At 32.6% G+C, this 24,465-nt stretch overlaps 1 protein-coding gene across 7 annotated transcripts; it reads left to right on the forward strand.

The window, feature by feature from the left end:
- The first annotated feature begins 1,544 nt into the window (after positions 1-1,544).
- Positions 1,545-24,360, forward strand: LOC148273799 (uncharacterized). 7 transcript variants are annotated; one of them, XM_088238164.1, is made up of 21 exons: positions 1,545-1,680; positions 1,866-2,027; positions 2,775-2,929; positions 4,746-4,860; positions 6,110-6,238; positions 8,281-8,372; positions 11,657-11,811; positions 12,624-12,776; positions 13,159-13,274; positions 13,386-13,504; positions 13,785-13,970; positions 14,220-14,386; positions 15,463-15,569; positions 17,365-17,533; positions 18,078-18,954; positions 19,095-19,205; positions 19,308-19,361; positions 19,760-19,810; positions 21,340-21,476; positions 23,018-23,126; positions 24,003-24,360. In XM_088238164.1, the coding sequence occupies exons 1-21, from the start codon at positions 1,671-1,673 to the stop codon at positions 24,018-24,020; spliced, it is 3,192 nt and encodes a 1,063-aa protein (XP_088094290.1). In that variant the 5' UTR covers positions 1,545-1,670; the 3' UTR covers positions 24,021-24,360. The 7 variants fall into 7 exon arrangements, with proteins under 7 accessions (XP_088094290.1, XP_088094291.1, XP_088094293.1 ...); XM_088238165.1 differs by having other exon boundaries at positions 17,368-17,533; XM_088238167.1 differs by having other exon boundaries at positions 8,281-8,363.
- The last annotated feature ends 105 nt before the right edge of the window (positions 24,361-24,465 follow it).

The raw sequence follows: 24,465 nt of genomic DNA on the forward strand, positions 1-24,465 counted from the left end.
GTGGGATTAGGGATACGATTTTCTCGACCCGGACTTCTATCTGTTCCCAAACTTAAAGAAATTTATTTCTGGGAAGCGTTTCGCGTCCAATGAAGAAGTTGAGAGAGCCGTAGATAAATATTTTCACAGCCTTCCAGACTCTCACTTCCGAGAAGGAGTACCGATGTTGGGAAAACGCTGAGAGATTATGTAGAAAAATAAAATTATTTTTTAACTGAAAATTGCAGTCGCGACCCACATTGTATTTTTGATGTTTGTTTAAGCCCAATGAGGATGTTCAGTGCAACGGGAAGGCACGGTAAAAAATGAAGCATTTAATTTAAGTGCAAAGTTTTCCTAAAACGAATGAAAAAAATTGCAAATGATTTTGATAAGAACGAACTACTTTCAACGACGTGTGACGTCACTAATTCTCTGAAATCAACCAATGGCAGAGTGCTGTGATATATTTCCGGTTACTGGGAAGCCAACACGCCAATCATGATAACTTACCGTCGAGAACTTGCGACGTCACAGGCGAAGTAATTTCGAAATCGCAAAGCTTTATAAATCATTACCCCGATAATGCGATAAATAAAAACATAGTTTTTAATTTATTGGCTTTATTTGATGGTATATTTACAAACAATAAAAATATTTTTAAAACACGTAACATCCTTATTCATCTCTTGCGTCGTTTATCTCAATAAGGAGTTTTTGAAGATCAGCAATGTTATTAGCCAAGATGACAGTGTCATCAGCATAGTTTAAAATTTATTAAACAGTTCCTCATGTTAATATTTACCCCTACGGCGAAACGGTGATAAAGTTTTTTTCGTGCCAATTGTAGTTTTTTCAAAAATTACAATTATCGGTCATAACATAACAAATGATACGCATGAAACCTTTCTTAGTATATATAATATCTATATTATATAGGTACCTATAAAATAATGTCCAATGTGCACTAATATTATTGATGTTCATATTATATGTACCATTTAAATTTTTTGACAAATAAGTAGTTATCTTCTAACAATAAATTATTTATAACAGTATTAAAAGTAGCTATTTTTAATCAGTAATCACATTATTATCAAGTAAGAATTAATGCCAGCATATTGAATTTACGCTTAAATATGTTACATATTAAAAACACAAATTTACATAGAGTTTTTTCGGCTTCTTGTACAATCCGTCGTTAGCATGTTTTAAAAATTAAAGCGGATCGTCAAGTCAGTTATGTGTCAATAATTTGATTATTGGTTCAACTCAAATTGAAGGAATTTTTGACAAATGGGATTCTATCAAAAAGCCTTTCATTCCGAATTGAAATTTATGTACAGGTATATTGTAAACATAAAAAGTTTTTTGTTCATTGATTCTTGGCATTAACAATATTTTTTTAAATACTCAATGTGTGGTTTGAAGAAAGTAATAAAGAAGTATTTAAATGTTCACAACCTACCCCGATATTATTAATAAAATCGTATATATTTTAAGCTTTATGGCAATAAATGCACATGTCTATTGTTTATTTGCTAAATTTGCTTATTGCTTAGCTTATGGTCAAAATTTAAATGGCGGTGGAGTGAGGGGCGTAATGTCTCTTTATCGAGAAAAAGTGTTTATTTAGCAAAACCCGCATATTCTTTGCATAAATTATTAACAATAAATTTATTTTTTTAAGGATGAGTACATGTGAGTTTTATTTTACAGCTTTTTGGTTCCATACAACGGTATTTTTGTTACATATAACACCTCGAATGACGTAAAAATGCCGGTTTTACTAGCGCTAATAACAAATGCACATATAATAATATAAATGAGTCACTTAACAAGGATTTCATTAGTTGAATACATGTGTTATTAAAAATATTTTTTAGACGAACGGGATCCCGCGAAGCGGAGAGTGAAGCCTGTTGAAACAGCCCAGTCTTTGCTCGATTTTGATTTGGGAGAGAGTTCCGACGATTCTGATTTTAGGATAGAAGATCATGCTGATGAAAGTGACGATTATTCCATCGATTCAGACGATGGAGACCAAGGTATTTACTACCCAATGTCAAGTTTTAACCTCCTCGATTCTCATTTTTGTTCTTATTCTTTGACATGCACGTTCTATCCTCTTTGTCCACAATAATATAATGGTTTTTACAGTATTTTATAGAAAATTTAAGAACTTTAACCCGCATATTTAGAGTCACTGATTTATTTGGTTTATTTATTCATTTAACATTTACAATTATCTTTTTCTTTTAAACTAGACTTCTATTTTACAAAACCAATGTTCTTTCATAGCATTTAATTTCGTACTTCTCTCCCCGCATAAAATGTCCAAAGTACTCGAGCTTTCTTTTCTTGATTGTGTTTAGTACTTATCTTTTCGTTTAGATAGACCGTGATGATAATTTCTTAAAATTTACAACTTAAAAATATTTTAGTTCTCCGCTTACACAAATTTAAATAGCAACATTCATTCATAGCACACAGTAACTTCGAAAATTTACAATATATTATGAAGTAATGAACTGCCCGGTAAAAAACAAAAAAGTCTCCTGCCCAAAGTAGCCTTTAAAGACTTCTCCTAAAATCAGTTTCCCAACAATATGAGTGATAAGTTTGTATATGTACTTTGTCTGTTTGTTTCATATGTCTATGTTTTTTGTCTTTGTAATTTTGTAACTGGCAATTTGAATGCATGTATGTTTGTATTTCTTATATTTGGAAAACAGTAAAATAACCATGCTTTTGAAATTAAAATAATAATTTTAATAAATGTTTTTTTTTTTCAGGTGGCAAAAATGGGGCAGGTAATGATTCTGACAATGACTCCGATGGATCTTCTCTCATGCAGTTTAGCGGAAAGAAAAAATCTGGTCATGGTGAATCTTCAAACATGACAGTTAATGATCTTCTTCAGAGAGCTAAACTCAATAATGACTTAAAGGTGAATTTTTATTTACTTATTATGAAACCATTTTTTTTTTAAATTACTGTAATTAAAAAAAAAATAAAACTCTTTCTCTTAATGTACTGAATTTGTTGGTCTATTTTTATTAGTTAAACAAGTCAGGTAACATAAAATTTTAGTTAAATATGCAGTTTTCTATGTGTCCTGGCGGATTAGTAATACAGTTCTGCGTGTGAAATATAATCGGAATCCTAGACGATTGCTATTGACTCGATTCAAATAAATATCCGGAATAAGGAAATCAAGTGGACATAAGTCCGCCTTATAGTGCAGTGGTTGTTGGGTCCGCCTACCATGCTTGAGGTCCCCGGTTCGGTTCCTGGGAAGGTAAATGGCAATATCGGTTGCATCCTTTCTAAATCATTTTAAATGTCCAACTAATCATCCCTCTTTCGGTCAGTGGTGAACATAGGCCTCCTGCTTAAATTTCCATATCTTCCTATTCGGAGCCAACCGCATTCAACCGCTTCCTGCGATCCGTCTTATGTCATCAGACCACCTTGCCTGAGGCCTGCCGACACTTCTTCTGCCTGTTCTGGGTCGCCATTCCAGGACTTTTTTTAGTCCATCTAGAGGCGGTGGTTCTGGCTATATGACCAGCCCAGCTTTATTTCTGGTTGGCAACCTTTGTTGGTTCTTATGTCCCTCAATGAAATACCGCATCCTCCTTTCCATACCTCTTTGTGTAGTTGATAATTTGTGTTTTTTTTATTTTTTATAAACTCAATAATGCCTATGCACACAATCATTATATTACATTGAAAAAATATAGTAAAAATCGTATACAAATCGACAATGTTAGATTTCAGGAAACCATTAAAATCACAGGTGGCTCCTGACCAAAATCTTCACAGTGCATATCTTTACATGTTGTCAACGCATGTATTAAGTTTAATAATATTACAATAAAGTAAACGAGCAATAATAACATAATGTCAACAGGCGGCGCATCGGAACGTGGAATGCTAAATCCACCATCGTTTTAGTTTTTCAGTTTTATAGTCGCTAACTTTATATGTAACTAAATTACCTAATTTCTTACTAATATTCTGTCAGTATGCATATTCAAAGTGACATTACAAACGAACTTCACATTTCATGCCTGGGCATGTGCTGGCACTGTACTGAGTATGTATATTGTCTTCTTCCTCTAACATACTATTCATCGGCATGAAGAATAGTCTATCTCGATCAAATCGCTGTTTTTAGCAGATCTGGTTTGTTTTATACGAATTCAGGGCAAAAGCTTGTGCAAAACAGAATATACACAATGACGATCACACATGCGCAGACAAGATAACAAATTTGTTCGCTGGAGTTAATCTCTCTAGATCTTGTGGTGCTAATATTGAATATAATGTTATACGAGTATAATAATTTTGCAATGAATCTTTGTATTACATATTTTAAGTATTGATTATTTATTTACGCATATTATTATTTGGCAGTGCACTGCACTTATGACAAATATTCTCAATATCTCTAAACTTGTAATTTTGAGCGTCTTATAAATCCACTGGACCACCAAATTATGTAGTAATAAGCAATATTTTGAGTATGTTTAAGTCCTTATACTTAGAAAAGAACTAAATTCAACCCTCTGGTGGGTTTATTAAGTTTGACTGATATTTCAACTGAGATGGAGAATGCTTTTCAGAAGGTTTTTATATTAAAGGTAAAGTGAAGCAATTCTTCAAAAAAAGTTTTCCATTTCTTTTGTCAATTTAGTTTTTGTTTTATGCAACTGTAGCTTTGTAAAGGAATCATACTTATATTAAATGTAATTTTCTAGGGTGTGACAGCAGACTTGGCACAGATGCTCATCTGTGCCGGGTGCCTTGGTTCTAGAAGTGACGACTCTAATGAAATTGTGGAATGTGATGGCTGTGGTGTGACTGTCCATGAAGGTAATACAAATTGTTTTGTTTTCTTCATCGCTACTTGATTCTAATTTATTGATAGTGGGTTATTTAGAACTCTTTCTTTTTTTTACATTAATAAAATATGTTTTTACACTTTTGACATTTTAATTATTTAAAAAATATATATTACAGTAACTAAAATCCCACCAAGACACTTTCTGAGGCTTCAAAATGTTATTTTATTTTATCATCAGAACATGAATGTTTCTTTACAATAATGAAAAAAAACCCTATCTAATTGTGACTTGAAGATAGAAATTTATGTATTTTATTTTATTAGGTAATTCAACAAAGAAATACACTTAAAAAACATACAATCTGTAGTATGTATTTGTCGATACAATTCCACTGATGCATGTATATCTTTCAGTACATTATTACACAGAATACATAACATTTGACATTTAAGTGTTTTTATTTTATTTTTAGAAATCTAAATGTATGCGCATTATATTACATAATCATTTAAGTCGTAAGCAACACAGACTAAACAATCTAAAATTAATGTTTTAAAACTCCTTTATCAAGCGTAACGAGGAATCAGTTAAATTAATAATAAAAGATAATTTACAGACAAACCAATATGTCCAACTCAACATGTTTGGTATACATATCATACCTGGGCTGGTATTCCAAACGCTATCGCGGCCGTATTTTCTCGTGTATTTACATACAAAATACACAAGAAAAACTGTTTTCTCGTGCCGCGAGAGTGGTTCAGAATAGCACCCCTGGAGTGATAATAATGGCACAAGTCCAAAATTTACATTTTTGAGTTAAGTACGCAGAAATGTTTCCGAGTATATTTCCTGTCCACACAATTAACGACATAATAAAAATATTTATGTTGGCTTTTAAAGCAAAAATGACAATTTCATGATTTTTTTTCAAATTTAAGACATGATAATGGCACAATGATCACTATGCCATTGTTATTTCTGAAATTGTTTCAAACTAAATTGCACAAGTCCGTAAACTTTAAATTGTGCGTTTTATTTTTGCGGATAAATGTTAAATTTACTAATTGTAAATACTGAGTGAAAGTATAACAGCTCTCCTGTAATGAAACTTTTGCATTCTAATGATTTACCCAAATATTAAAACTTTTGTTATTAACTCCTTATTGTAAAATGGGAATCAATTTGCGGCAAAGCAGGGTTCGAATATCAAATCCCAATCTATGAGTCCGTGACACTATCAGATCATTTAGAAACAATTTTTTTTGCATTTTCAGGTTGCTATGGAGTTTCTGATGTCACAAGCGAATCCAGTACTGTTAGTTCTGCTTCTACTGAGCCATGGTTCTGCGAGGCTTGCAAAGCTGGTGTCATAAATCCTACTTGCGAACTCTGTCCCAACACAGGTTTGTACACATCGATTGTCCAGTTCATTAATCAGACAAATGCAGAAAAATCAGATGTTTTTAGAAGTAATGTTGTACTAGGTATTATATTCTATTATTGTTTTTTTTGTTTTTCATTTTGTTCTGGCGGATGAAGAATATAATTCTATGTATGAAATAAAAACAGAACCCTGCGAGAGTGTTTCGGACTCGATGTTTACTCTCAAGTAAAAATCCTGTCAACGGAAAGTGAGCGGACATTTATTTTGAAGTGTGATTTTTACCCTGAAATATTGTATAATCCTTGGACTACCACATGAAACTTTAAGCTTGAGCATCTTGCTCTCATGTATAAAATGTCTTATGCACCACTGGATGTATGCACTAGAACCTCTTTTTACAATGTTTGAAATAACACAGTACAAAAATGAAATTAAAAAATAATATTTGAACATTAATTTATCAATACGTAGTAGTCTCAGAGTGGTAGCGCGCCACAGCTGTAGGTTTAACAGACACGTAACGAATGGTTTCGTCGCTGCGCCTGCGATTCTTGACTCGAGTACCTAAGGCCCATTGTTTTTTCTGTAAACTATAGCTAACTTCGTGTTTGATAATCCTAGAATGAATTTTGTTTGTATGGACGGCTCTATAGCGGTTGCATGCTATTACTCTGAGGTAGTAGAATTATAATTTATACTGTTCGTTTTTCTGAATTTCATTTTTGCTAAGCGTATAATATAATCATATGATTAGTGATTGTGAATAATTAATATATTACACCCACTGGCGGCTCCTTACCGAAAACGTTGGCAGTGCATTTATTTACATTCTGTCAACTTGTAACTTGTATATTAAGTTCAATAATATTATAACAATACGACAGGTCTGACATGATAAATGACCAATAATATGACAGCCCACTCATCGGAACCAGGAACTCTAAATTCGCCTAACATTATATTCACGTTATAGATAACTAAATTCGTACTAATGTCATGTCATTACGCATGTTAAAAGTTACATTACAAATGAACTTCAAACTTCAAATCTGCGCATGTGTTGGAAATGCCTGGAGTATGTATATTTTCTTCTTCCTCTAACGCACGATTCACTGGTATGAAGCGTTGTCTATATCGCTCAAATGATAATTTTAGGAGATATGTTATATTTCATACAAATTCAGAGTAAAGAATTGTGCAAAACAGGCGATAGACAAGATGAGAAAATCATCTGCTAGCGTCGATCTCGATCGAATATTATGATGTTTACGAGTATAATATTGCATTAATACTGCATATAATATTGCATAAAATTACTTATTTATCTACACATATTTTTACTTGGCAGTTCACTGCACTCATCACATACTAAGGAACCGCCTCTGATTACAACAGAGATGAAGAACATTTTATAGAATGGAATATAGAAGTATAGGCATTTACTGGGCTTATGACTTATCATTGGCTAGTTTAAGCGGTCACTTTACACACTGTGTAACATTCACCATTCTGCCTATGTTTGAACATCTATATTCCTTCAATTTTTCTATCTCTTGATCTTCGTGAAGCTTTAGAGCTGAAACCTTTATTGATGCGGGTTACATCCTGATGTTAATAAATATATAGATTTTCAAACATAGGCAGAATGGTGAATATTACACAGTGTGTAAAGTGGCTCTGTTAATGCCTAGACTTCTATGATTACTCCCAAGACGGTTAAATCCAGTTCTTGTCTTCAAAAATTTGTTGATAGAAAAAAATCTTTGTTACGATTTTTTAAAGTACATATTTATTTTGTTATCATGTTATATTTTTTTAATTAAATTAAAGTATAATAAATAGTTAACGATTTCTTATTTTTTCAATCCCTATAAGCTTTTCATGGAAGGAAACCTATCCACTATCGTTCTTTTTTTTTAATATACTTATTACACGCTTCTGCATAGAACGTATCTGCCATATAAAAAGAGGTTTCCGTGTATAGAGGAATGATGGCTGTAGATATATTTTATTATTGTTAATTGAACAAACTAATGATTAGTCGGTTTATTTATTTTCCAGGTGGTATTTTTAAGGAAACCGAGGTTGGCGCCTGGGTCCATCTAGTCTGCGCTCTCTATGTACCGGGAGTTGCTTTCTCAGAGGTAAATAATGTATGGATGGTTTCTTTTATTTCTTTCTCGTTTCACTCCATTACATCTGTTCTGTTATCCGCATCCCACTCACATTAATCACGTCGTCATCTACTGATACTGACAATTTTTACACAGAAAACGCAATGTAGTAGCCAGAGGAAAATTTGATTCATAAAGTTACAAAACCCGCTCTCGATGAATTTTGAAAAAAATATATAAGAAAAATTTATTGATGTTTGGAAAATCTATAAAATAAGACTAAGAATAAGAGTCATAAATCCCACTCCGTTATGTTGAAATATCGAAAGAAATATTCGGATGAGTCACAGAACCCGCTCTAACTCATATGCTTATTTTGAAATGTGTTTATTATTATGGATAATTTATATAGTGTAATTTTTGTGAAAATCACCTCAAGGGCGCTTATACGTACATATAGGCGTACATATACTGGTAACACTCTTACAACACGGTAAATATGTTTTTATAAAATGCTGTGTAATTTTATTCTTATTATTTATGTTATGTATTCTGGTTTACAAACAATAAACAATACATACGACATAAGAAAATGTGTAATATGAGACTTAAAAAGGTGGTTTGGTCCCAAAAAAATTCGCAACAGTTTTTTGGTGCTTAAAGTTTTTATAAATTGTTACTATATTTATGTGTCAAACAGTATAAAAAATAACCTTTTTTCTTTATTAGGCATTTTTATCACATTAATAAGACCAGTTTTGACCTCATGAAAAGCTTGGTTTGGCATGTATCTACAAATTAAAAAAAAAACTTTTTTCTGGGTGAATCCTGACAGCTTCGTGGTCAGCTGATGCAAATTTGCATTATATCCTTTTGCTGTGGATCGCTAAAGGTTTTTCGTATTTTTCAAACCACCCTTTTTTTATTTAAGGCAACCCATCCTAACAAGGATGATTTTTTCCTTAAAGTGTGCTTTAAGCGTTTTGAAAAATTAATAAAAAATGCAAATATATTTCAGTTTAAAAATTTACATAATTTAAAACAATGAATTTGGACAAGTGCAAAACTACTTCTGGGGATAAGACTGACAAGACATGAGATGAATTTAAGGGAAAGAGAGGTTTAGTTTGGTGTACAAAGAACATGCATCTCGAATGGGGCATCCGAACAATACGTGGTCTATGCATTCCTCGTCAAGCCCGCACTCGCACCGAGGGCTGTCCACAATCTTGATTTTAAACAAATGTTTATTCACAATACAGTGGTCAATCCTGTCTGATAACATTGGAAACAATTATTTTAGACAATTTGTAGGCATGATACCAGGGAGAGAGTTGAATGATATTTTATATATTTTTTAATCGAATTCCCTTGTTTGAATTTGAGGTTTGCCAAAACTGATTCCAACCAACAAATCTGTCTTTTTAAATCTGACTGAGTTGATTATAATTTTGTATGTTGAAATTCAAGGGAGGACTTCCATTGAGCAAGGCCCCCCTTACAACTTCATCAGTCATTTAATTTCCCGAGATTATACAAACCACCCTTTGCTTGCCACAAAATCTGAACTAACAGAAGATTCTCAATTTTCTTAAAGCTGTTCAGAGTTTCTGTTTAATAATAATAATATATTGTGATGGTTTGAATCGTTGCGTCTTTCAATTCATAGCTTTTGCAATGTATGACACTTTTTCTTCCTCAATAAATTTTGTATTCTCACATCAAGAGAAAAAAAAAATCTCTTCAACATTGTTTCAGCCGTGTTGTGAGAGGCCGGCATGTTGCAGGAGGGTTTCCTCTAAATTCTAATAGTGTTTCTGGAAACTGTGTTATAGGTTACCTGTATTGTAAAACAATATTTTTTTTATTTGATAATAAGTAGATAAAGCCTCCAGATTGGGTTTTGTAACTGAGCGGGATTCACGCTTTTTTTCTTTACATACCGAGTAACATTTACCATTACACCTTTGTTTAAATGTCTATATTCCTTAAATTTTTCCGTCTGCTAATTTGTGAAATAATAGCGTTGTACCTAAATGTCTTCAACATTTGAATAAAGTAAAAATCCATTTCAAATTTTAACCCAATGTTCAGATGTTAACCCTTTGATCCCTGAACATAGATTTAGTAGTTTTTTAACTTTTTCTTCTTGAATTGTGTTATTTATATCTTGAAAACAATAATGTTTTTTTTTTGTAATTCCATATGTATTTATAAAAAAAGAGTTGTACCATAAGAGAATTACAATATAAAAAAATGTTATTTTTTCATAACTTTATATTTACAAAAATAAATGAAAAACTAAAATTATTATTAAACAACAAAAATTAAAAAACTTACTTGGTATCATAATTATAATATTTTATACACCCAAACGGGTGACAGCTCTAGGCAAAACTGATCCCCAGGAGCATTAAAAAAAAAATAAAAAAATTTCAAAATGGCCAAAACTACTCCAAATTATCAAAATATGTACTGACAGTGATTAGTTACATCAAATTCATTCTCATATAAGAGATATAGTATTAATTATTTTGCATATCAACAAATTTGTACCATCATGGAGCAAAGGGTTAAATCTAGGTTTCTTCATGTTAAAATGTTTTCTAAATATGAGAGGTGCCAAACCATAGCGTAGTAAGTGCCTGAAAATCAAATTTTCAAGAGAGACATAAAGCTGTTTAAATAAATAAATTATACGTAAACTCATTTTATCAACATTTATTACTAAACAATCATTCTTTAATGAGGTATTATTAAATTAGCAATCGACAAATCTTACATAGTAGAAAAATTAATTGAAAAAAAAAACAATAAGAACAAAATGAAGTGCCATAATTGCACAATAGTAAGGCGAGTATGAGGATTTATAATAATAAATAAAACAACAAAAAATACTACTGCATGTGGTTTTTAATTTATTTATTTTTTGCACCATAACAGGCCAGGATGGCCAATTACAGTGGTGAATTACAGCACAGAACACCCAGGATTGAAAATAATTGCATTTCATTTTTTGTTCTCACCGGGAACCCAACCCGGAACCTTCCGTGCATCAAGTGTCTTAGCTATTACACTACTTGTTATCTCCGGATAAATAAGGCAACAAAGCAGCAATATCTTTAATTTTCCCCTCAGATTAAGACATAGGTGTTAATCAACAATGAAACGCATTTGAGCCTGTGTGGTTTGGCATCCCTCATATATTTATAATTATTCCTCAATCATCACAATTTTCACTTTTAATTTTTGTACATATAATGGCACATACTTTATATGAGCAAAAATAAAGCTCGCAATTGTAATGAGTTTTTAACTTTAAGGTGGAAAAACTGAGTGGAGTAACGCTGTTTGAAATGGCATACAGCAGGTGGGGAGCTCGAGCATGTTGCTTGTGTGAAGACGAGATGTACTCCCGCACGGGGATCTGCATTGGCTGTGATGCCGGGATGTGTAGAACCTACTTCCATGTCACATGGTATATTTCTTTATGCATCTTCCTAAATGCCGGTTTTAATCTTAATAATCAAAGAGCTCTCGCCAAAAATCAACAAAACTGAAGATTTGCTAACATAATTACATACATAAAACATCAAGCCAGTGGTGCAACTGTTAAATTTTAAAGTCAGATAATTATTTATGCGCGCCATTTTTTTCGCTTGTCATGTTACTAAAACTATAAGTATATTTTTTTAATGAGATAACTTAAGTTTACTAGAACAGATTTCAATATATTGATTTAAAATTTTATTGTTTATTGCTCTTTGCTAAATTATATTTCATTTTGTATTACTGCTTAATTACCTATATCTTATTTTGTTGGTGTCTACTTATTGAACTATGTTATTTTGTTCAATTGTACATGTTGATTGAATATTGGTATTAGGAGTGCAAATAAATACACAGTTATAATCGAGACAATCATGCATCGTATATTAAAAAAAAAAAAATGATGTAGATTGTGAATAATGTAATAATTTTAGAAGTTAAGTGATTATTAATTATTAAAATAACCTCATCGTTAGTTGAGACCCTATGCCTCAAATGATTTTAACAAAATATAACATTTTCAAAAATATACATTTGTTTCCAGATTATCTCGCCAAGTTCAACTTTGTTTTATAATGAAATCAGACATCATCCTATATGTACAAAATTATTTAATGTTAAAGATTTTCAAATATTGGTTCTGCAATCTTTGAAATAAACACATTTTCTTTGAAAATTTCCACCAATCTCAATATTAAAAAAAAAAAAACGTCTTTTATAAATATAGTTTTATAATTGCAGCGGTCAAAGAGAAGGACTGTTAGCCGAAGCACATTCAGAAGAGGTAGAACAAGCAGATCCTTTCTACGCACACTGTAGACTACATTCTGACAAAACTCTCATAAGGAAACGAAAACGCAATTGGCTCGCACTACAACTTCGTACTGAAAAAAGGTACAACAAGCAACTTCAGAATAGTTTTTAAATTGTCACTTTGACTTTAATCTCTTTTATGTCTAAATATAAATTACGAAAATATGGTGCAATTGTAATTGGGTGTAAAAGCTAATTAGATATAGTAGATGCACAAATGTAGAGATTCATGTTGTATGCAAAGCTGAGACAAGCATTATTAACAAAATTAAGAAAGTGGCGCTGCGTTGGTTTGGACATGTAGAGCAAATGGACAGCGAAAGAACAACATAAAAGCTTTACTATGCAAATTTTAAATCTTTCTGTCGTGGTGTCACTGCCATGGATATTGATACTAGACTAATAGATATCTATTCAGACAGCATGTATCATTACGTTTATTAAAACCATTCTTTAATTTTAGAAAAATAGATTTGCAAACCAAAACAGACAGTGCGGCGCAGTTGAGAACACAACGGAAATTAGTCAAATACAGAAAAAAATTCTTGGCAATGAAAGAACTAAAAAATCCACCTTGGGGTTAGTATCCGCACATTTAAAAAACATTACTGATTAAATATTTCATTGTTATGAAAAAATATATTTACAGTTTCACTTCACCGTTTAAAGTTTTAGTTGTTTTTATTTTAGTGCCTACTCAGAAAATGCCCCGACTTCTCCCCACTAGTGCTACGGCCTGTAGGAAACTTTTACATAAAGCTACCTTGATGGGAATCGATACAATCGCTCTGGAAATGCAAGACGCTCAGGTAAAACCTATTTTCTTAATTTGTTGAATCAACTTTAAATTTAAATTAAAGCACATACATATCAATAAATGCCTTCAAATCACTTAATCTATTTTATCGCTCTTGCGACATTAATGAAATCAGTATCGGTCTACAAAAATAAGTGGAATGAAACTTTCACTGAGTTAAATTTATCTACATTGTATTTCCACCAAAAAAATTCAAAATCATTTGAATGTTTTATGTTTATCTCTCGGTGTATCTTTTAGTAGATGTTATTTCAATGCAATTTTATTTCCAGCTAGCTGCATTAACGGATGTAAGAAAAAAGTGGCACATACCACCCGCTTTCAGTGTGGAGTTTATAGGTTACTACCTGGAGAGAAATAGCCGGATGCAAACAATGAAAAGGTCTCTACAGGAACTCATTGACACAAACACCGATTTATTAGAAGAACAAAAGGAATTACGAGAAGAATATGATAGGGTAGGATCCATGTTCAAAGTTATTTGAATGAAAAAATATTAAACAAAACTTTCGAACCAGCCTAACCACGAATATCTTTAAAAAGTTAATTAACCTTTTTTTGGGGTTGGAAATGGTTTAAATTATGTACATGCTAATTTCCATCAATATGATCGACGTTACTTTGAAGGGAGGTTACCTTAGAGAATGTTCCTACTTTTCACTTGAACAATAATTTGTGGATTTTCATTATTTTTTTTTTTTCCTAAGGTCACAAAAGAAAATAACGAAGTAAACAAAGAAATGTCATTATTAAAACAGAACATTAGTAAATTATATTCCTGCGTATCTGGAGTATGCCCTAACAAGGTGCTGCCTAATTTGGATGTCTTAGTAGCTGCTACACCACCTCCACAGACCAACGCTGGACCCAGAAGGTAATTTTCAGAACATGTTTTTGATCTAATACAGTTATTTCACGAATTGATATTTTTCAAGCCACCGAGAAAAAACTGTTTCATTTGTGTCATGTTCCATGATATCTTTTTCAACATCAACCTTATGACGGACGCTGTAATGCAATCCAAAATATTGGAAAAGAGTGTAAACAACACACCGCATAATAACCCAGTAAAACTCTCATTAAAATTATCATTTTACAAATAATATGTGTTCAATCATTTAAACTATTAATATATTGGAGGCTTGAATGAGTTCTCGCTGTTTTTTTGTGAATAAGTGGAATGGAAAAGAGTGCAAACAATACAACACAAAACTCTCATTAAAATTATTATTTTACAAATAATATGTGTTCAAATATTTAAACTATTAATATATTGGGGGCTTGAATGAGTTCTCGCTGTTTTTTTTCTGTAAATGGATGCTTTGTTTCTATAAATTAGTAAAGAACATGTCATTGAAAGTATTGTCTATCGCTAGCGACTACTTTCTCTCATCTTTCTGGCATATGAATACCACTCGAAACTCAAACTCATCAATTGTATGTAATTGATAGCGATCTCTCATAATGGTTTTGTTGGGGTTGAGGTATTCATAATATACCACATCCAACCGATCATGGTGCAGAGCAGAAATGATGATGATGATGCAAATACTCTTTTTTTTTTTGCACTAAATTTGGCATGTTTAATGCTATGAAAAAGTGTGTTGTTTACACTTCGACGGAATAACATATACCGTCATCTCAAACCTAATGGTGAGCTTTGCGATGAAGTTGGCTATAGTATTGCCCGATATAAATATGCTAAGATAACACTATTGTCGAGAAACAATGTGAACTTATTCATATCTGTGTTACATATTGACAATAATATAAAACACAATTTATTCTAACACTATTTTCCCTGTCTTGAACAATTTACCCATACCATTGAAAGAAAACACTTGTGAATTATATTTTAACACCTTTATCACAATGTTCAAGTTGTATTCTTTATTTTTCCCGTTGTAATGTTTGGTGGTTTTAATGAAATAAAATATATCTGACCAACAGGCCGATGGTATTTCCTACGGCAGCTGCTCTAAAAATGGGAGTCGGATTCCCCCTGAACTCAAACCCTGAAGAACATCAGGGGAAAGTTCTCTCCACGTCTAGACAAGGTTATACTCAATCCTTTTTATTAATAACTAGAAACAGATAATATTCATTTGCATATTTTGACAATTTTTTTTACAGGTTTTAGCTAATTTTACTGAAAACCTGCAGATAGGGGCATATTTGCACTATTTCAACAGATCTTAATAGTTTTTGCTGACCTAAACAATGAAACGCATGGCTCATAAGAGCCTTCTAGCGCTCTTAACAGCCACGCGGCATTGATCTAAACAATTTAATTTTAAGTTTGGAAATGTAAAACAATTTATTTTTTATCGAGGAAAATCACCTCGCATTGAGGCCTATAAAGGAAAACTTCCTCCTCTACCTTTACTTCCTGAACCAGTAACAGATGGGGAACGTGGTTTGAAGCTGTACTATTCTACAATCAACATTTCGAAGATGTTGTAAATGACTTTGTCAGCTTAGATTATATATTAGTTTGTCAGTGCGAGGAAGCATTTGACAACTCTTCTATTTAAAAAACATTTCTATAATGAGGAAATTCAGTGGTTTAATTTACTTTTTATTTTTTAATGGACTATCAAACTAAGCTGAAAAAAAACATTTTTATGCATCATTTCATCAGCGCTATGATTTTTTAAAGTTTCGTAATTTTGAAATTGCTCCGCCTGTGACTTCGCAAGTTCTAGTCGGAGAGATCTGTCGATCGGCGAGCTGACTTCCAGGAAACCGGAAATCTATCAAAACTCTATCATTGGTTTATTCTTAAGAACTTGTAACGTAGTTCATTCTTATTAATTTTTTTGTGCATTTTTGAGAAACTTGCCATACAATTAAATGGTTTAATTTTTACCGTGTGAAAGAAAACATTTTTATTTCCAACTTCCCATAACACTGAGCTTCCTCATTGCCACTTATTTTTCCTACATACCCGTGAACATTAAAAAGCTTGAATCTTATAGTTTGATGTTGAATAAAACCATTCGGTTGATATTAAAGTCTGTCGATTGAACTCCGAATTGCCAGAGATATTCCCGCATAAACTTAAAGAAAAAATTAAAAACCTTTTACAATACAACCCTAGTTTCGAACCTTTATTTATGTATAAGGCCTAAGCCAATTACAACAGTTACATAAAGAAACATATATGCAAGAAACTGAACAAAAAGAACATAAAACTATGTAGCAAAGACAAACAAGGGCAGTAAAATAATGGTTTACAATATATTCATAAACAAATAAGACTTCAAGCTAAACAATGCCAATCCATCATCCCACACTGTTTTAGTGGCGAAGAAATCTACGAAAAGCTGGAAGATCTATCCCAAAGAATTCCAAGTTATGTGACAGATTGGCTAATCTACACGCTCTCAAATAAATCATTTTACTAATGGCATGGGTAAAATTTTGCCCGAGACAATATGCATTAATATAGCACATTAGTTCAAGCACAGCTCGGTGACCTCGATGGATGTTAAACTTTCATTCTCAATTTATACACAACCTTAAAACAGAATAATTTTAAAAATTTGTTATTGTTAACATGAATAAAAAATAAATTCTTTCAATTTTTCCTAATAAAAAATTATAACAAATTTTTATTTTATGTTGTATATTTTCACACTTTACTTGCATATTTGAGGCATTTTTATGCGTATTTGCATTTATATTTCAGCCTTTGTATGTTGCATATAATCCGGTATTTATTGATAACTATAACACGGACCTTACTTGTATTCGATGATCTAACCACTAAAATAAATATAAGGAAAAGTGTGGTTATATCTCTGTTATAATTTTCGTAATTCTTTATTAAGTACGTAGTTTGAATTATAGCAGGCACACCGGATAACATCATGTCCCTTAACAATGAGTGTGGAATATGCAGACAGAAGACGGACCAACACCTGCTGGCCAAGTGTGATACGTGCCACTTGTACTACCATCTCGGCTGCCTCAAGCCGCCGCTCACTCGCCTCCCCAAGAAGTCCAAGCTTTATGGATGGTAAGTTATACTTCAAACATCATTACTTAGAGTTGAATAAGCATAGAATAGAAAATAAAAGTTTTAACATTTAGATCCTTCATTTTTTCTCCACGTGTGGCGTACTGGGATGTCATTGAACTATCTATTAGTTAAAAACATTATCACAATCGTGCAAATGCAGAAACAAGGAAAGGCTAATACGAATAAAAATCTATCTCAATTTGTGTAGCTAAAAAGAAAAAATTACTAAAAACTACTTTTAGAAAAATAACAATTTATACAGTTAACTTTGCAACACTTTCTTTTTTGAAACAGGAAATATAAATAACATTATTGTTATATTTGCTTTATGCCCAAAATATGTACATATATTTAATTATATTTTTCAAATGTCTAAAATTTGTAGGTTAAATAAGAAATACAAAAGAAGTCTTAAACACGCTTTTACTCAACTTTGTTTACAGTATATTTTGTAATAAAGTGTACTTTGTAATAAATGACAATGTTCTCTTGTAATTTCTTTCCCTAAGATTGCTTCTTATGACTTTTTTATCTTTCTCAGGCAATGTTCAGAATGCGACAAAAGCTCCGAATCAGAAGCTGAAGTATTGGAACAGAAAATTGCGAGGAGATCTCGCGGTAGGTATAGTAAGGATGGAAATAATCTCAACTGCTCTTCTGATGTCGGCAACGTTTCCCAACCAGATGTCAAACCTGACTCCAAAACTCTCAAAATCCTGCCCATCACTCCGAAATCTGACAATGTCTCTTCACTAAAAGTTAAAATCAAACCAGTCGAACGCCCACCAGATCAAACTAAGGAGCCAGATTCCTCGGATGTTTTTACAATACAAGATCACAATATCGATCAATCCGTGAATCTCTCATCACCGCAGTTTGACATTAACAAACCTCCGTATAAACGAGATAAAAAAATGAAGAAAATGAAACAGCGTCAGGGCCACGAATATACTTCTAGTTCAGCCGATTCCATTACCAATTCCCCGTCTAAAAAGTCTAGAAAGAGAAGTTTCACTTCCCCGGCACTTACAAATACTCCGCTCATGTCCATCACTCCGATTGTGGCGGAAAGTCCTCAGGAATCGCCTTCCCAGCAAGAGTTTTCAAATACATCAACGGCGAACATACAAACCACTTCGCAAATCACATCAGATACGTCCTTCTTATCTCCTAACTCGACGTTCTCTACCCTCCTCTCGAGCACCCAGGTTCCCATGGAAACGGAGCAAAACACAAGTATTACTAATGACCGCGAAATCAGTTACAAGTCGGCTAGGAAACGTCGAAAGGAAAAGCATCGATCTCGCTACTCACCGGACCTGATGCGATCTCCTTCAAAAACTCACAAACACAAAAGGAAAAAGAAGTCTCAAGATCTCGAAAACCCCGAAATACCACATCCCAGAATTACAATTAAGGTAAGCTATATTTTTATTTATAAACTTTGCATTGACGTGAATGATTCATAATCACTTGCATTTATAATGCTAAAGTTTTTTTTTTGTGTGTAATTTAAATGAAAGCATGGAAATGTAATAAATTTATTTTTATTTCACAGATTAAGCCAATTCCCAAACCAGCTGGTTCAGTTGACCCGCAATTATTTTATGTACCAACTGACAGTAACGATGGCCCTCCTCCAACGTTTTTGAAGAAGCATTCTTCGAAGGTATTTTAAACTTACACAATTATCTTCTTCAAAAGAAATAAGCATTATAATAAATAAAGTAAATTAAACTTTAAAAAACAAACTTTTTTCTTATGCTTTCAGCACCATGTTGAAGAGCCTGTTCCAGTTGAATCTCCTCAAATACCTGAACAAACTGTAAGTGTTTCTATTATTAAGAATACTTTGTGATTAAAAAAAAAACATTTTTTTTAAATCTTCATAAATTACTTCATACATAGCTACAATAATTGTGGAAGTCTCATCTATTAGGGCTGATTGTTTGTCCCATGTTTTAAAGCAGACTTAGTTGTCAAAGTATCATTCGTCTATTAGCTGATAAGGTTGTGAATGCCTCATATTTTAAAGCTGATTTGGTTGTGTAAGTTTTACGATCAGTTTTATGACTTCATGGGAATCATTTTTGATGAGTCTTCTAAAAAAATATATTCATACTCGTATGTCTTAAAGCTATTTCTTACAAGAAATGTGTATCAAATTCCATATTTTCTATGATTGTGTTGATTTACAATTCTGAGTTCGTATTTTATTTACAGCCAGCCAAAGTTTCGGGAGATAAAAAAGTTGCATTAGCTGTTAAAACAAAGGTATTCTCGGCCAACTTCTGTTTGGAGTGTAGATTGTACAACTCCCCATCTAATATTTGTGCTAAAATGTTTTGTGTGTCCATTGTGATTCTAAAAAGTGCATGTGTATGACTCATTGTATTTAGTGAAATTTCATGGATAAAGTTATTTTTTTGAGATATGAAAAATTGTAGCACTATATTTGAAAATATTTTTACTTCTTTAATATTTTTTTTGCACAAAATGTCAAATTCGTGGGATTTTGCATAAGTTTTTTTATGAATTCTATGCAATTCTATGTTATTAATTATTGACACAAAACTAATGTAGCTAAGCAGTATTATTGTGTGCATATCAATTTCCAAATGAGGGGGTCAAATGCAAAACCATCACTGTGCATGATCAATATTTATGGGAAGATCAACAAAACCAGTAGCCAAATGACTATTTCTTTTAAGTTCAATGTGCACTTTCAACTTAAAAATGAATAGTCTTTTCGCTACCTGTTATACCAAACTCAAGTTGCACATTGAACTTAAAAGAAATTGTCTTTTAGCAAAAATTACAAAAGCAGCAGCTGGTTTAGTTGGTCTTCTCAAAAACAGTGACCATGCAGTGGCATTTTTGCATTTAACCCCCTCAAATATATTTGTAGCTGTTTATGCCTTTCTAAGTGTCAATACATGTTATATTTATTGTGTTTGTATTTTTCTTGAATGTTATTTTATTGTAGTATTTAGAAAAAATGAATGTATACTTATGATTTTTGCTAACAATTATTTGACCTAGCTAAGGGCTGTTTTTACACCTAATGTTGGTCATATTAACGGTCGATTTTGAATTTGGGTGTGCTTGCTTATATAGGGTTTATCAATAGTAACACTTGATATTTGAAAACAGCTCATGACGAAGTTGAGAAACTGACAGGTGTAATCTTTGATCGACGTACTCAGTTAGTCTTTACATTTCATTATGGAATGCTACTTGATTCAACATGTGGAAATTGTTAAGAATTGTTAAATTGTTCACTCTGTTATATCGCAAGCTGGCGACATCAATTGGCTTTCGCGATTGTGTGATTCGACACATTTTTTTTGTTGTTGTGGGACTATGTGAAGTCTCGAGTCTATGCTGACAAACCAGACTATTGCCGCCCTAAAAACCAACATCAGGTGCGACATTGGTGAAATTCATCCACTTTTATGCGATATAGTCATCAAAAATTGTACTCTAGAATTCTGAGATCAAACGAAACCACAGCGGACATTCTGTAGTTGAATATGCTTTGAGGTAAAAATAAAATCATAGCAATTTCCACTACCCAAATCGTTGCTATTGAAAACCCTTATATATTTCATCCTGTACTCGACTGTATAAGCAATGTCCAATATAAAGGGGTCATCTTGACGAAACGCACTTTAATCGTTTAATTTTATTATGGTTTTCTTATTATATTGTGATGACAAGTAACCGAGTAAATTTTCATGATCCTGCCCTGAAACAACATGTATTATAAGTCTTCCTTCTCTCAAGTGTTGTCATGTCCACAGTCCCCTCGTATTGGGCGCGCCCGGTCCGGAGGAAACAGGAAGAGCGCTGGTGCTCCCACTACTCCGGTTCAGGGGAACGAGAATCTCACACAATGTGATGTCTGTACTCAACCCGGCACTCATGTCAACCTCGTCAGGTAAACTATTGCATATATCAATTAGTGGCTTAAGCATTATTATTATTACTTCACAATCAATAGATGGTGGTAGAACATTTGTTGAAACTTGTATCTTAATGTTGCTAGTTAACTAACTACAAAAAATTTGGTAAATTTTTTGTAATGTTTGGCAACCCCTATGTGCAATAGCTATGCAAGATACTTATTGTGAGATTACAGTAACCTAAAAGTCATCGTTATCAAGCCTTGTTATTTTGTGTTGTTGGCCCTTCCGGCGTGTTGTGATCCAAAAAATACAAATATGGATGCTCAATCATGGGCAGAACGATGAAGGTCACATACACCGGCCAATGACAATATATGTAAACAGTTTGAAACTAAAAATCCCTCTACTACTTAAGTAAAACTTTTTTATTTTTACAAGTGCTTAATCAAAATCAAATTCATTTCATTTATAGTAAAGTTTTTGAGGAGAGAATATGGAAATCTAGGCATTTGCAGGGCTTTTGACCTGTCATCGACTGGTTTTAGGGCTCACTTTACCCACTGTAACATTTACTAGGATTACGGCCTATTGTCAGCTGGTTTATGTGGTCACTTTACACACTGTGTGACAATCACCATTTTTTTAAAAATGGGAGTTGCTTTATTATTTACCTTGCTAGTGATATACAAGGTTTATACTTCAAAAAGTGGATTTTTCTACAATCGTTTTTACTTAAAATTTAGCTAAACTCTTGGGATCAGGAAGGATATACTAAAGTGGGTCAATCAGGAACTTCTCAGCATTTGCTCATGGGGAGAGGAAACCACTCAAAACTCTTCAGGAGAAGCCGGCCTGTTGACAGTTGTCAACCGGCCTTCCGTTCCACTAGAAGAGTGTTCGGCATTTCGTTCCCTACTTTGGTTTATTTTACCAATTGCCTGCACTATTTTAACCATGTATGATACTACCTCTCGTGTGAGTTCTTTATTACCTGTCACCGATGGGATGTCACATAGTTCTTCACCCAGGCTTCTGCATCGCACCTCCAGCTGTTGTCTCTGAAAGCTGAACAATCACCATTATGCCTAGACTTCCATATTCCCATCTCAAAAATGTTTTTCCTCTCTGTTGCAATAAATTTAGATCTTAATAACTCCCTAGGGAGGTAATCCTGGCCGTCCACTATATTGCTTTGAACATTGGTATTGTTATGAACTATTAAGAAAGCATAAATAAATAATATTTTGTGGATTTAAATTTCTTGCAACAGAGGGAAAACATTTTTAAGAAGGGAATATGGAAGTTTAGTCATTTACAGAGCTTATGACCTGCCGTCGACTGGTTTAATTGGCCACTTTTCGCACTGTTTAAATTTCACCATTCTGCCTATGTTTAAATCCAGCCTGCCTACAAACATTTGGACATATTCAAAAAATATTTTTATAGCATGATTTAAGTAAGAGATGAATTGTATTGAATTATTCACAATCCTCGGAGTCTCATTGATATTATACCTTGTTTGCAAAATGTTCAGAGTGTGATTCATGTTTAATGCGAGTCATGTTTACCTTAGGTGTGACGAGTGCTCGAAGCGTTATCACTTCACTTGCCTAGAACCCCCCCTCAATAAAAACCCCAAGAAGCGTGGATATTCCTGGCACTGCGCAGATTGTGATCCAACAGTATGTATTGTACTAGTATTACTATATATATATATATATTTGAAGCATGTTAAAATAATTATGGCAATCTCCACCATCAGTCGGAACTGCGTTAGATGTGGTGATGGATAGAGAAAAAAAAATACTGTTGGCAACTGAAAAGGTTTCGGAACATAAATGGCAGTATCTCATACATTTTAGATTCGATGTATTTAGTTCTGCAACAAGTCTTCTTTACGTTATTGAACAAAAACCATAAAACAAACTAAAACCATCTATGTATTAATTAAAAATATCATTATTATTTAAATTTAAATGAGCAGCTGAACGTATATTACGCTTAAATCTATTTTAAAGAAAGTTAGTTGTTCGCTTTAACTTTTCCAAAACAAATCTACTGCATTTTTGAACTTATTGGGACTACACGTTGAGACCAGCTCAATTCCCGGCATGGGGGTTAACATGAAATATTTATTTAAAAATGTGTTTTTATGCTATAATATTTCTTAGTCCCTGAAGTGTAAGACTGATCATCTTACCTGCATCTAACAAAAATCCAGCGATTGGTGTGCGAATGCAGTGCCCTATGCACCATAAGGTGGGGAAAGGGAATGATTATGATAAATAAAAAGTCAAATTTATTCCCATGGCTAGTGTCGCAGACTCGCAAATCAGAGGTCAAAGGTTCAAATTCTACTCTACCCTAACTTGATTCCCATTTGCTAATAGTGAGCTATTTACAACTTGTTGAAAATGGCCCTCAAAATTTAAATATTGGCATAAATTATAATGCAAATATTTTTTGAAATTTAAAAAAAATGTCTTTTTGGATTTTCTAAATAAAATTATTGTTTAATTATGTAATGTTTTTATGAATATATTTTTTTTCCTTTTCAGGAGACAGATTCAAACTGATGATTGGTGATACTAAGTGATTACTAACGAATTGTTGTAGGTAAATTGTGTGAATCGAACTATGATATTATTAAATTGTGAATTATTATAGTTAATTATTAATGTTTAAGCTTATTTGTACTATAGTTGCATACTGGAGTCATATCGATGATTTATGAAATCGTATTTTAAGGAACCTTTGGAAACTAAAAATCTATGTAAAATTTATGCATAAATACTTTCAAGAGTAATAACAATTGTGTGATAAATACAAAATTCATCTCACAATAGTTATGAATTTTCATTTTCTTTGTGATAATGTATTTTAATTTACAAAAATAAATACTAGTTTCGCATTCAACTGTCTTTATTTTACTCCACAACTTCAGGATTACATATCGTCCATCACCTTAATTTGAATACAGCGTAAGTCATTAAATGATAACTTTACAGAAGACAATAAAAA

Source organism: Micrasema longulum, unplaced genomic scaffold (assembly GCF_059751315.1).
Source record: "Micrasema longulum isolate JH-2025_06_02 unplaced genomic scaffold, ASM5975131v1 h1tg001830l, whole genome shotgun sequence".
NCBI classification, from domain to species: Eukaryota; Metazoa; Arthropoda; class Insecta; order Trichoptera; family Brachycentridae; genus Micrasema; species Micrasema longulum.